The following is a 15,169-nucleotide window of genomic DNA, read 5'->3' on the forward strand; positions in this document are numbered from 1 at the left end:
GTCCTGTATGCTTTTGTGATTTCTTGTGGTGAGTTTGAGTCTAGATTCTTAGAATTCAGAGTTCCTGTGTGCTTAAAACCAACCCAGCAGGCTGCTTGGGGCAAGCTCACTACAGGGCTATGAGACTACATGTATCGCCACTGTGCTCACACTACACAAGTTTTCTTGTCATCTTGTCATAACATAATCTTGTCATGACGTTTATTCATATCAGATATACATTGTGTAAGTAACTATAAAGCTCACTCACTCTATTGTTTTCCCAGTTCACCGGCCACATGTATTTCAGGACAAATGGATGAATTCACTTTATAGATTAAGATCAAGGTCATTATGTAGGTTTTTAAATGACAAAACACTCACTTGCACATATTTGAGAATCGGAATATCAGATAGTTGATGACATGGTGAGAAAAGCAATACATCTGTCATATAGTGTGGCCGTCTGGCTGCGGTGTATCACGTGTGACAAGCATGACGCGTCGTCATGGAAATAATAAAGGGAAGTTCTAAAATAACAGTCGCCTTAAAGGGATAGTTCACCCAAAAATGGAAATTTGATGTTTATCTGCTTACCCCCAGGGCATCCAAGATGTAGGTGACTTTGTTTCTTCAGTAGAACACAAATGATGATTTTTAACTCGGTCTGTCAGTCGTATAATGCTTGTCAATGGTAACTCCATCTATAAGAGTCAAAAAAACATGCACAGACAAATCCAAATTAAATCCTGCGGCTCGTGACGACACATTGATGTCCTAAGACACGAAACGATCGGTTTGTGCGAGAAACCAAACAGTATTTCTATCATTTTTTACTTCTATCGCGGATCAGCATCACCACCACCAAGCTTCCTCAAACTTTATTTAGAAAACAACATTATTTAAAAACATGCTCGCTGATTATGATCTGCACTGTGTATGAATACTTATCCACTTTTTCATGAGAAATGCTGTCCAAATGTCCTGTTTGTCATGATGACGTCTAAAGTCCCCGCCAAAGGAAGTAGTCCCTTTTAGCAATTTGTTAGCAACCGCCATTTTTAAGACACAATAAAGGTTTAAAAAATCACAAGCGGGTTTGGTGTGTTTTAAAACTGGTGTGTTTTATGTCATTTAGAGGCTTTGTTAACCTTATTTCAGGCGATTTAGCAAAAACCCATTCAAAAAACCCATTGACTTCGGGGCGATGGAACCGGAAGTCCTAAAATGCTAACTCGCTTCCGAGTTTTGCCTACAAAAACACGTCATCCCTGAGGTACTCTATTGAGGGTCATTTGCTTTGTGTGGATATATTCATACATGCATTAACATTACATTCATTAAAATAGTTCAGTTTACCATGGTGAGTAAGCTGAGGGTAAAGGTTGCTTCTCCACCAATTTCAAAGTTCCGTGCAACTGCCGCTAGGGGGCGAAATGCGACAATCGGATGCGAATGTAGTGTGCAGTGGAAAGGCGGCTTCTGTCTGCGACAGCAAAATCCAGCTTGCCAACTCATTTACATACAATGCTGCATACAAAGTGCATTATTACCAGTGTTGGGGAAAGTTACTTTTAAAAGTAACGCGTTACAATATTGCGTTACTCTAAAAAAAAAAGTAACTAATTGCGTTACATAGTTACTTATTAAAAGTAATGCGTTACATTGCTTTTGCGTTATTTTTTCTCACCTGGGCTGGGCTTGCTTGTTTGGTTTTTTAATAACAACAAAAAAGTTATATTTTTTGGCAAATGTTAAGGCCCTTTTACACCAAAAGTAAAATGAATAAGGCTGAAGGAAATGCATAGGCTATTTACACTTGTACAGTAGAGGGCGCAGCTCAAACAAACCTTTAAACTGTGCTGCCATGGATTAAAGAAGAATAGGATACAGGAGAAGAAGTTCAACACTTTTATTTCTATATCTAATCTAAAGTAATTTTTGCTTATTGGTATGGTTGAATTAGATGGTTGAAGGTCAACAGTAAAGACATTGGTTAATAAAGTGAGATTAAACACAGTATATTTGTGTAATTTAATATAGTTCATTATTACAGTTTTGAATAAAATTCTGAGATTGCTTTTCACTGTTTTTATTCATTTTGAGGAATACTGAATGTTTTTGTGCAAGTGAGATGAGTAAATGTATTCTCACATTTATTCTAGACCTACAATAACCCTCATGTTTACACAGCGCACACAACACCTCTGCACTTTATTTCTTTCAACATGGGGACAGGAGAGGTGTCAGTCAATAAATGAGAAAAAGTAACTTAAATACTTAGTTTTAAATTGAAAAAGTAATGTTACTTTACTAGTTACTTTACTAGTTTACTAAAAAGTAATCTGATTACGTAATTACAACATTGATTATTACTGAGTGTAGACCTGTTATTGCCTCAGATATTTAGACTTTCAAACTTATTTTGGTCTGGGACAATCATTTTGTGAGAAATTGATGAAAACCAGACATAAAAAAACATCAGAATTTTAGATGAGAATGTGTATATTTGTAAGTGAAAAAGTACATTAGATGCATTTTCATGCTGTAACTGTTCATCTTTTTGTGCGAGGTGACAAATGAATTTTTCAAATGAAGCACAAATATTTCATGTAGCCTACTCCTGTAACTATAACTATAATTGTAATCTTAAGTAGAAAAGGAAAGACTTTGACCTTGTCTAGATAGATAGAACCAAAATATGTTCAAAAAAAATATGTTATTTGCTATTTAAATTGTTAGCAATTTCCTTTGATCACAGCAATATTTCTTGTCATGTCTAATCATGACCAAACGCCTTGAGCAACAGCCTTCTATGTGTCGCTGCATCAGAACCTTTCCGCAGGGTGGCGCGCGAGCATTAGCTTCACTTCAGCGCTCCCTCTCTTCCTCCAGACTCCTAGAGGTCGCCATTCGTAGGAGCAAGAGTGATGCTGTGTGCCGTTGGAGTTGCGTGCGAGAGGCTGTCGGAGAGACTCACAACATTGAGGCGGAGCTGGGAATGTATCAGCTACTGAAGCCTTACTTAATTCAGTACCTCCACACACTCGCCTACAAGAGCAGGAAATTCCCCGGAAGATAGAGCCCAGGAGGAGCGTCGCGCGCGTCCTAAAGCTAACCATCTATATGAGGAGGATAGAGAGGTTTGTGGCGGATCAGTCTGGACTCGATACCAGGACGGGCAGTAGAGGAGTACAAAGCCGGTGGAGTGTCTCTGGAGCGGGGAGATCAGCCCAGCCCCCCACATACACACATACAGACCGGCCTGCTGCTCTTAGCCTGTTGCTGCTGTGTATGTGATCTCATCTTAACAGTCCCTCTTACATCTCACATATCTCAGAGACACACGTCTGTAAGTAGTTTGGAGTTGTTTTGTCTTTGTTTAGAGGCTGGCTGGTGTATTTTGTAGCGGTATAGCGTTCTGCAGCTGGCTAATCAGTTAGCTGTAGCATGTCGTCGTGTGTACAGCAGCCTCACGGGCATGATGTAGTTTGATTATTAGATCTCATTTTTTTATTACAAGACAAACCATGTTTGATAAAAGGACGCTTGACATTAACCAACGAGTTTGGCGTTTTTAAAACCCGCATCTTCTACATGTTAACGGCTAAGTGGAGTCACTTACTCCGTGCGACATAATCTCGTTTAAGTCAGCGAGGTGCTGTTTATGCTGCAAAACTGTGTACAACATAAAATGTGAGTGTGTATTTGATTTCACTCGGCTAATGTTGAACCAAACTGTGAATTTGCTGAGTAAATCGTCTTGTGTATGAGGAGATACTGAATGGAGAGCTCTCATTTGCTCTGACTGGACTGATCCTCTGGATGTCCCCTACCATCATTGGAGTCAGTGGACATTTGCAGGAAAATCATTCACACAGGGGCTTTTATTTGACTGTTTGTGGTGGATAAAGTCCAGGGAGAGACACACTGCAGCACGAGCCTGTATCCCCATCATTTGGCTGCTTAAGCGAGTCCCCGATGCGGAGGGGCTGAGTGCGCCCGGGACATGCTGAAGTGTATCCCGCTGTGGCGGTGCAACCGTCATGTTGAGTCTGTGGACAAGCGGCACTGCTCGCTCACTGCGGTGCCCGATGAGATCTACCGCTACAACCGCAGTCTGGAGGAGCTGCTTCTGGACGCCAACCAGCTGAGAGAGCTGCCTAAGGTAAGACACCGCCATGATGACCCATCACGTGTGTGCCTTCGTGCATGTCTCTCTACTTGCCAACCTCAACTATAAATTATGCATAGACTTGTAGCTGTTTTGACACACATGGATGTGACTGGTTATACCTCGGCTCTCTTTTCAAGGGTTCCACGGTCATAGAAAGCTTGAAAATATAAGGGGATTTTAATAAACGTGACGCATTCTTAGTTGTATTTCATTTCATAGACTGGAATTTTGTCTTTTTTGGGTGCGGTCTTTATAAACTGATTTAAGGCAAGACAGTCGCAAATGTAATAAAATGAACACTTAAATGTGTGTTTTGGATGTTTTCTTTTCAGTAGTCTCAATAAATACATGTTATGGAAGCAGAATAGCCCAAAATGTCGAACATGATGAGTGCATGAAAAAAAAAAACAATGGTTTTGCCTGTAGTGTGTTGTCTTAAGTTGAGTATTCGAGAAGTAATTGGAAGAATAATGGCAGTTCATTGGTCAAAAGTTGTGGGAATTATTTTGTACTAAGGGTGAAATAACAGTCTACTTTTGCATGTATCCATATACAAATAGAGAAAGATCATTGTTTGCACCCTTTTTTGATTCCTTGTTTGCTGATCTTGTAAGCTGTTTCTTGCAAGCATGTGCTCTATCTATCCCATACTTTAAAAAATCATTTATTTCTTGTGGAAAAATAGCAAAGAGAGGCTGCTGTCTAAATTTGACAGTCTAGCCTCCTTTGGGAACACTTTAGCTTGTTACACATCTGTCTCACTAACTGCGCTAAAAGCAGTTTGCTTTGTCCTTTTAATTTGGATTTCCTCTGTGTTTTGTTAATGTGCGTGTGAGAGATCCTGCTGAATTGGCTGCGAATCAAGTCCAGTAGTGTCTACATACAGTAAACACAAGTTTGGTTTTTTTTTTTTTTTTTAATCTTGAGCATTTACATCCGCTCCATAGAAGTCACGAGAGACTCTTGGTGTGTTGTCAGAGCTAGCGATCCCTAAAGTACACTGTTAAACAAGCAAACATGCTTAATTCAACATTTAAAAACTACTGTAAGCTGTTGACAACTCCCGCCCCGTAATTTCAAAGCTCTTATGTAGGCTGTATAATGCCAGGACCGTTGGCATGGCCTCATTGGCAAAAGACTCAAGCTGTGTTAGCCAGTCTACAGTCAGCATTGCTAACAGGGTCAGACAGAATGGCAAAGGATCCTCTGACCATGATGTGGAATAGCTGATCTGAGCGGACAGGTCAGGCCCTAAGCTTGAAGGTCTGTGTATATATGTGCAGACAGTTGGCATATGGCTTCCTCTTGGCCCTGTGGCAGAGAGAGAGTGAAAGAGAAATGAAAATTCAGTCAGCTCATGTCTGGAAAAAGAGGTCTGAGGCATCGAATTGGTCGACCGATATGGCGGTTTGGCCGATATGAAGGTTTATGAAGGGAGCAGGGTGGCCGATGTCCGATATGCCTAATGCTGAGGTATTTGAAATATAACTTTAATGATACTATTAGTTGCAACCATATTTTGCTACGTTTAAATGAGCACATTTGAACACCTGATTGGGACACTTAATATTGCACAGTTACACTTTTACATAATATTTATTCAGTTCACAATATTTGAAAACAGAAAACTTTTAATTTATTTATTTCAGTAGCCTAGGTAATAGATATATATTGGGCAGCTATACATTACCGTTCAAAAGGTCAGTAAGATTTTTTTAAAAGAAATGAATACTTCTGTTCAGCAAGGATACATTAAATATTTACAAAGTGACAGAATATTTTGTAACAATATAAATTTTATTATTTCAAATAAATGCTCTTTATTTGTTCTTTTGCACTTTCTATTTCATCAAAGAATCCTGGAAAAAATTTATTACAGTTTTCACAAAAATAACTGTTTTCATCATTGATGATAATAAATGTTTCTTGAGCAGCGAACCAGCATATTAGAATGATTTCTGATTTCTTTGCCATCACAAGAGTAAATTACATTTTAAAATATATTAAAATAGAAAACATGCTTTTCTTTACCTTTAGATTATTTTTGCCATCATCTAATGCTAACTTCAAGTTAATTTTTAACATTGTTATTAGTCTCAATGAATAATTTTTTTTTCCTGTATGAATTCATGTACATTATAATGTTGCGATTACTGAATTAATTTGTATCATTTAAAGTGGTTGTTTTTTTTTAAAGTTAATATTTGCCTATATATATAATTCATTAATTAGTATTTAATTCATTAATTAGTTCCAGGTTGCTCAGCAGTGCCCTTTTCATCTGAATAGTGCTCCTTTACACGTTTACTGTAACACTTAGATGGATGGTCTCAGCAGGCCTGAGCCTGTTCTCTTGAGAAGGCCATATGGCGACTCTGTGTGTCGCCACTCCGCCATGTGCTGAGATTTAAGCTGCTTACAGCTCCTTCTCCCCCAGACTCACTCTGAACTCTCTGCTGCATTCTTTCCTGCTTGTGATACTTCTTCAGTATAACGTCAGATGTGTCTTTCCTGTTTTTCTTCAGCTTGGATGATGTCCACATGTTTAGCTCCTAGTATACATAGTCATGGGCCAGGATTTGGGATTAGCGCTGTACCATGACTCATGTTAATGCTTCTGAGGCCATGACCCTTTGCCATTATTGGGTGTGAGTTGATTTCAAGTGTTTTAGTATGTTTGAGGCTGTCTGTATAAGATAGTTACATGCTTGTACAGACAGGGTCATATGTGTCGGCTGGCACAGTATTTTAGGCTGAACAGATGGAGGTTTAGTTGCTCTTGTTCACCACAGGTCTTCGAATGCCCCAACTCGACAGCTTATGTTCACTTTAATGCTAGGATATGTATAGTTCAGAGAAGCATCTTTCATAACAAGTCCAAAAATAGAAACGTTTGAGTTTGATTCAAGGCACAAAGCAGGAGGAAGTGTGGGAAATTACCTCAGACAAAACGAGTGTTATGTGCAGCAAATGACTTCGGATCAAGTGTTCTGCCAGCTCACATTTTAATATGAGCACCTGGGTGGCTCACAAAGTGCCTTGCAGCCTTTTCCTGGAGTTGGTTTACATGGGAAAACATGTTGCTGAAGCTCAAGTATTGTCACTGATAAAACTGTAGGCCAAAGCAGGCAGCAGTCGAGGAATTCCCCATCACACCCTCCGAAAACATCAACGTGAAGCCTCCACCGTGTTTAGTCATTACGCAATCCCTAATCCTCACTGTTTCCCTCCTATTGTGTGACAGTTGAGCATCCGCTTGTCACAGTAAATTCCTCACTTCGGAGATGTTGAGCGCTAACTGGATTAACCCAGAACGCCTCATCCACATTCACAAAGCACAGAAATGGCATTAGCTGTATGCCAGCACAGTTTAATCATTAACAAGTGGATCACACACACATACGTTTGTGAGGTTCCTGGGGAAGCTTTCGGAAATGTGAAGTCTTTACGTTTTTCCTGAAGGGTTTGGGAAGGGATAAACATTGGCTTTGACAGTTGTGGAAGATCTTGTGACGAGTTGCATAGTAGGCTCTTTCAGCTAATCTGACGTCTCCCACCCAGCTGCACATATTAAATGTCCAGGCTTATTATTACAGCTCTGTCTGCATTGTCCTCCTTTATCAGCCGCGAATCGTATGACGACTATGAAGAAAGAGAAGGAAATGTTTTGTATGGAGCTGGAGTTGCGAGTTTCGAATGAGCAAAATACTAGCAATATTTTGTTATTTGCTTTTAGGTCAAGGTTTAGGTCAACCAATACAGCTTTTTGATAACATGTTGTCAGACCATTTGCTACAACAAAGTCATTTTCCTGCCACCATCAACAGGAAACAGTGTATTGAACTCTAAACATAGAAGTAAAGTGAAACAAGGAAAACAAATAACGTATTTTACCTATTGCATGTAATAGATGTGCTTAATTTGTTGGAACCAAAAAAGTAGTTTTTCCAGCTCAAGTATGTGTCTGTTTCAAGGAGTTGGTTTAATAGATGGCCTGTCTGTCCTGGCAGATTTGTGCTGTTGTTTGCAGAACAGGTTTGATCTACGTGGGGCTCCTCCCTGTCCTGCTGTACACATCTAATGTTCATTTATAGGAGCCTGTCCAGCAGGTGTTCCTCTCTTACCTGTGAACATTTGTGCATTGAAAGGGTGTGAAATGATACATGACATGACATCCTGATGCAACAGTCTTGATTCATGCAGTTCAAGGAGAGAGATTATATGCATAATTGCATGACCATGTTTTTCTTATTTAGTGACTATGATTGCTTTAAAAAAGAGAGAGAGAAAATTACACAAAGGATTAGTTCACTTTCAAATTAAAATTTCCTGATAATTTACTCAACCCCATGTCATCCAAGATGTTTGTCTTTCTTTCTTCAGTCAAAAAGAAATGAAGGTTTTTGATGAAAACATTCTAGGATTATTCTCCTTATAGTGGACTTCAACGGACCCCAAACGGTTGAAGGTCAAAATTACAGTTTCAGTGCAGCTTCAAAGGGCTTTAAACGATACCAGACGAGGAATAAGGGTTTTATCTAGCGAAACGATGGGTCATTTTCTAAAAAAAAATAAAACTGTATATGCTTTATAAACACAAATGCTTGCCTTGCAAGTGCCAGACCGCCTTCCGTATTCTTCAAAAAGTTTACACTGTATGTCCTACACCTTCCTTATTCAACTTACGGAACTAACACGGCGCCAGTTCCGTTTTTCTGTAATTTAAATATGGAAGGCAGTCTGGCGGAAGCTAGATATTTGACTTTATAACTTGTTTAAATATGGATGTTTTTTTATACAAATGCATCGATTCGCTTCAGAAGGCCTTTATTAACCCCCCGGAGCCGTGTGGAGTACAAGTTTATGATAGATGGATGTGGATGGAATATTTATTAATATTTCTTTGATTGTGTTCATCAGAAAGAAGAAAGTCATATACACCTAGGATGGCTTGAGGGTGAGTAAAGCTTGGGCTAATTTTCATTTGAAAGTGAACTAATCCTTTAACTGTTACTACTATAATAACTACATGTAACATGTATCTAGGACAGTTTAAAATAAAGTGTGATCAAATATTTTGAACACATTTTGGGGGGCTTTTTTGACACTTATTCATACAACAGTCTTCCAGCTGCTGTGCTCTTGAAAGTTTGTTGCTGAACTTTTCCAGTTATGCCTTTTCTGTAATTTTCTTGTCATTGGAAATATAAAGGCAAATATATCTTGGTGGCATCCAGATGTAAGGAAGATTTTGGCTTCTCACCAGTTGTGCATGAAATTGTCGCCACCTCTAAATTAGCACAGCAGCAGTTGCAAGGTCTGTGTTAGATTTCACTGTGATCTGTCTTCTTGATCAGATATTTTAGGGCTCTACAATGTAAGAGTTTCACTCGTATTTGCAAGTGAAAATTAGTGTGAACAATTATTTGGTCTCACTGGCGCTAGTGTCATCTGACACCTGTTCAAAATACATGAAATTTAATATCATAAGAAAAACTCCCTAATAATCTTGGACACTTTTACGTTTCACACAGTGATTGGCTGTTTTTTGTTGCTTTCAATTCAAGTCAAAAGAGAAAGTTTGGATGGGTTTTCACACAAGATGCATTATAGCATTCTGTCTGTTTTTTTTGTTTGTTTTTTTTATTTATTTTTTATTTTTTTTATAAATAATCTTTTTGTTGCATCTTGCCCATGCCCCTAAAAGTTATTTTTACTTGGGGACACAAGTGCACCTCTAAGTGCAGTGTTACTGAAATCAGCTCAGTTTTGAGCACAATTAAAGATGTACATGGGCATGTACTATACTTAAAAACCCTTCTTTAGTCAAAACAAGTTTATTGTCCAGACTAATGGCATCTTTGGTGCACTGTTTGTGTTAGACCATCTGAGCATATGATGCTATTTTTCATAGATTTCTGCAGTAGTGAACAGCTCATTTTGTCATTACTGTACCCCAACCCAGTATCCCTCCTTTGTGTGGCCGCCCTGGGCCTGATTATGGCTTTCATTCATCTGTAAAAACATGTTTAACCCCTTGTCCCCTTCCTCTCTGTTACACGAGCTGTATCGTCCTACTAAGCACATCCCTCGGGGGTCTCTTCAGAGGAGCGACTGTCTGCAGCTGTCCTACTCCAAGCGTACAGTCAGTGCTCGCTAGATGGATGAGATCTGTAGAGAAGTGAAATGATCTTCTGTCTGCCGTCCAGGCCTGTGTTTATGCTGGAGTCGAGCGTGCAGTCTTCCATGAAATACAGCATCCAAAGGGTGATGCTAATGTTTTCTTATGTTAAAGCATTTCTTAAAGCTCTCAAGCACATTTTGTAGTTTCTTGGTATCACAGTTATATGCCTGAAAGATAAGCACAGTTTATTACACATCGCCGTTTTGCTGTGCTGTAACTGCAGCAGGTATGGTGTTAAAATAATCTTTCATTACTCACTAATTTGCTTAATTGGCTTATCGGGCCAAACTGCAAGCCCTACACTCTTATATGGCCAGCTTACCTCATACCACATAGAGTAAAACTATTTGTGATGTATGTTAGCCAACAGGATTACGAAAGCATCTTGAAAATATGCAGTAATGTTTTCAGTAACAAATCCAGCTTGTGACCTGCCCTTGGCTGCTTCATGATTCTCAGTGAGCTTTAGTATAGTGCTTTTGACTTGTAACTGGGTTTTTTAAAGTTCGTACTGTTTTGTTGGTGATTTATAACATTCAATAGTTTGGGGTTTGGTAAGATATTTTTTTTTTTTTTTTTTTTTTTAATGTTTTTTTTTAAAGGAGCCTCTTATGCTCACCAAAGACTGCATTTATTTGATCAAAAATACAGTAAGGAGGTAATATTGTGAAATATTACAATTGAAAATAACGGTTTTCTTATTTAATATATTTTAAGATGTATTCCTGTGATGGCAAAGCTGAATTTTCAGCATCATTACTCCAGTCTTCAGTGTCACATGATCCTTCAGAAATCATTCTGATATGCTGATTTGCTGCTCAGGAAACATTTCTGATTATTATCAATGTTGAAAAGTTGTGCTGCTTAATATATTTGTGTAAATGTTTTTTAGGACTCTGAATAAAGTTAAAAAGAATAGCATTTATTAAAAACTATAGTACCAATATAAATCTTTACTGTCACTTTTGATAAATGAAATGCTTCCTTGCGGAATAAAAGCTTTTAAATTTTTTGAATGGACTCTGTAATCATACAATTTGGTAACATTCTATATTACAAAATTGACCTTGTCCGTCATGGCAATAATGAAAATATTTTAATCAAAACACTGTTATGAAAATTAATGTTGACAAATAAAGATGATATATATTAAAATATGAAAGTATGACTAGAAAAATAACACTGCTAGATTATCAATAATGCATCAATGTTTTCGAAAAAGAAACATCTAAAAAGAAAATAGCTGCATGAGGTGAAGCTGAACTGAAGAGTGAATGGACACCAGTAAACTGAAGTCTGACATATACATTCTATATAAGATTAATCTGATATCTTAGATGCACAACATAATGTAACATTACAACTTATATCTGCACAAAAGAATGTAAATGCAAGTGAACTTGAACCAAGTTGCATGCTATAGCCAAAAAAATTGTACTCCCATTGTGGATGTGCTCTTCCCATAACAACGCACTGAAACAAGTGTTCTCAGTCATTATGTTATATGGCACAAAGTGCCATATAAGTCATTATGCGTGTATATGGCAGATGGGCTCTGCACATCTGTCACTTAACTGTATTTTCATCTACTTTATCAAGTGATTCCAGGCATCCCTGTGCGTTTTCGAAGCGTACTGTTGAAAAAATGTCAAGGAAAAAATAACACTGCCGGATTATTAATAATATCATCAATGTTTTTGAAAAAGAAACATCTAAAAGCAATATGACTCTCAAATAACCCAATCATATTCCGCAATATCTGGCATTGCATTTGAGCTGATACTGTAAAGCAAATAAATACCAGAAACTGAAGCACTTTGCTAGCAGGTTAAAAAAAAAACTCAACCAAATATATCCTATATGAGAAGAATCAGATATATACAACATAAAAATAATATTACAACTTACATTTGCACAAAAGGACATGAATGTGCACGTGAACTTCACCGTGCTTGTCTGAATGTGTAACTCACATCATGGATACGCTCTTCCTGTGCAATGCTGAAACATGAGCAACTAAAGAACAAAGAATTTACAATATTCTATAACAACAATAGTGTTCTTATTATAATGTTATGTAAATGGCAGATTGGCACTGCACCTCTTCGCACTTAACTGTATTTCATGACCAAAATGACGCAATAACCAATCAGGAAAAAAAAACTTGTTATAAAGTCACGGTGATCATCGTTTTCATGTTCGATCATCACTGTCACGTCCGAGTACTCGAGTACCCATGCACATCCCTAATTGGGAGCACTGAAAGGAGTAGTTCGCTAGTGGTTTAGGAGCTTCTTTTAGATTATATCAAGAAACTATGCACCCCTTAACCTGATTGTTTTAAGAAACATAAAATTGCATAAAACATAAAAAGTGAATCTGAGAACGGGTCAGTTGTTAGTTTCACTGTATGCACCTCACTCTCTTGGCCAGAGCTCATTTAGTCTGGTCATTGTCTTGACTTTCTGCCTTTTGTCTTGTGAGCCAGCACATGAGATGTTAGTAAGTGAGGGCTTCCCCCTACGGCCCACAGAACTGGGCCAGCAGTCCACATAAATCACAGCTGCCATTGTGTGTGCTGCAGTAAACCTACCCTCATCCCCCCATCGCTCTCCTCCCTCTCGCCTCTTTTCTTGTGGTGCTCAGACTGCAGAGGACTTTGAGATCACACTGTGCTGAGCCTCTTTCACACAGTCTGTTCTCTTTCTCTCTTCAGAATTCTCTTCAAATTTAATTTTATTATAACGCCACATTTTTTTTTTTTTTTGGCTTTTTCTGGACATTGACTAACCACAACATTGGTAAAGATTTTTAGTTTTCATCAGCAAAAAACACCATATCAATGGTGAAGCATGGTGATGGCAGCATTATGCTTTAGGGCTGCTTTTCTTCATCTAGAACTGGGGCTTTAGTGAAGATGGTGGAGGGAATCATGAATAGCTCCAAGTACCAGTGGAGTTTGGAAGCTGAAAATAAAGAGAACTTTAACCTTTCAGCATGACAATGACCCAAAACACACATATAAATCAACAAAAGAATGACTTAAACAAAAGATTAATGTTTTGGAATGGCGCTGCCAGAGCCCAGACCTGAATCCTATAGAAACCCTGTGGGGGGGACCTGAAGATGGCTGTGCACAGGAGATGCTCTCACAATTTAACAGAACTGGAATGTTTTTGCAAAAAAGAGTGGGAAAATATTCCCAAATCAAGATGTGCCAAGCTGACAGTCTTTAATCCAAGCACACAAAGTGCTGTAATAAAATCTAAGTGTGCTATCTAAGTGTGCTTCTTCAACTAAGTGTTAGTTCAGTGGTGTCCTGTCACACTTATGCAGTTAGTTAATCCAAGTTTTTTTTTTTTTTTTTTTTTTTTTTTTTTGTATCTTCTCTAACCTCCCCCCCCCCCTTCTGAAATGTCACTTTGGTTTTCAGGGGCATTGCATAGGTTGTAATTTTGTACATTAAACATGCAAAAGTTCTAATATGATTTATCTTTGTTTTTTGTGATGTAAAAAATTAAACACTTTATAACAGCGCATAGAGCGGCAGCAGGTGCACTGATGCCCATGTGTAAAATTAATCCTTGTTGAAGAGAGGAAACACTGGTTAAGCTGCTAATTAAGAGCAGGAATAGGACTGTTATGATTTAACACGCTGGCACTGAAATCTTGCAGCGGCTGCCAGTTCCACAAGAAACAAAGCACACTTCTCGGCTCTTGTCATCTTCTCACACTCTCCCAGTCACTTGTTTCATGAGATTATGCTCTTGATTTGGACCGGACTGCAGACTGAGAAGCCTCTACTTAAACCTGCCTGAAATGTTACCCTGCGTCCTTTTGTCTGAGCTTTGGAGCAGCTGGCTCACACATCCTGTCCCCGCCCCTCTTAGAGAGTTTTATTCTGGAGGAGGATTAACGCTTGGAGCCCCTCACCCTCTCTGAGACTCTCTCTCTAATCTGCATTTCTGTCTTTACTATTGAATGTAGAAAGTAAGTAGACCTGGTGACAGTGTGCATTCAAATGCACTGTTTTTGATCAGCATCTGTTTTAATGTCGCTGTCACAGAGTTGCACTAGAAACATGAGCCAGTCACCTGTCTTTCTGGGTAAACATGGGCGGCACCAGTCGTCATCCAGTGCAGCATAGCCTCTGTGTTTACCACAGGTCACACAGCTCAAGCTCAGCTTCCCTGTGTTCACCTCCGACCAGGAAACACACCCTATAATCATTGACAGCCTGTAGACCTAATGCTTTACTGCTTTGCTTGTGTTTTCCAGGCTTTTAAACACAGACGCTGCATTTGTGTGTACTTGTTCCTGTTCATACTCTGTGGCTGTTTTAGTTGTTACAGTGAGCTCTTGTGACTTGAACCAAAGGAGACAAACCTTACGAACATGATACATTCCAGAATTTAAAAAAAAAAATAATTCTTTCATATATTAAAGGGGCTATATGTAGAATTCAGAAACCTTTGTTATTAGCAACACAGTGGTCGTTAAGTGAACTGCAGAATTTGATATTCAACAGTGCTTTGATCTGCCTGCATTGACACTATTCTTTAAGAGCTGCTGTGCAGCCAAACAATGTACCAGTTATCAATGTAAAGCTGCTTTGACACAATCTACATTGTAAAAAGCGCTATATAAATAAAGGTGACTTGACTTGACTTGACTTGCAGCGAGGAACATTTTACTTGTGCTTGCATTCATGCACAGACACGTAACGTACTACAAGAGACTAGATGTGATTCAGTGCCCTGATATACTCAAGGCGAAGTCCTTTTTCGTTCTTTGCTTTGACAGTGAAGAGAAAATACCTTTGCAGCAAA

At 38.6% G+C, this 15,169-nt stretch overlaps 1 protein-coding gene across 15 annotated transcripts in view; it reads left to right on the forward strand.

The window, feature by feature from the left end:
- Positions 1-2,872: 2,872 nt before the first annotated feature.
- scrib (scribble planar cell polarity protein) overlaps positions 2,873-15,169 on the forward strand; it is a 92,415-nt gene continuing 80,118 nt past the window's right edge. For 5 of the 15 annotated variants that reach the window (XM_051899247.1, XM_051899241.1, XM_051899246.1 and 2 more), the window contains exon 1: positions 2,875-4,147. In XM_051899247.1, coding sequence (XP_051755207.1) covers positions 3,989-4,147 — 159 coding nt within the window. In that variant the 5' untranslated portion in view covers positions 2,875-3,988. Of the gene's footprint in view, positions 4,148-15,169 lie in introns of all 15 variants that reach the window. The other 10 variants (XM_051899242.1, XM_051899235.1, XM_051899236.1 and 7 more) reach the window with 5 other exon arrangements.

The sequence above is a fragment of the Ctenopharyngodon idella genome, chromosome 7 (genome assembly GCF_019924925.1).
Source record: "Ctenopharyngodon idella isolate HZGC_01 chromosome 7, HZGC01, whole genome shotgun sequence".
NCBI classification, from domain to species: Eukaryota; Metazoa; Chordata; class Actinopteri; order Cypriniformes; family Xenocyprididae; genus Ctenopharyngodon; species Ctenopharyngodon idella.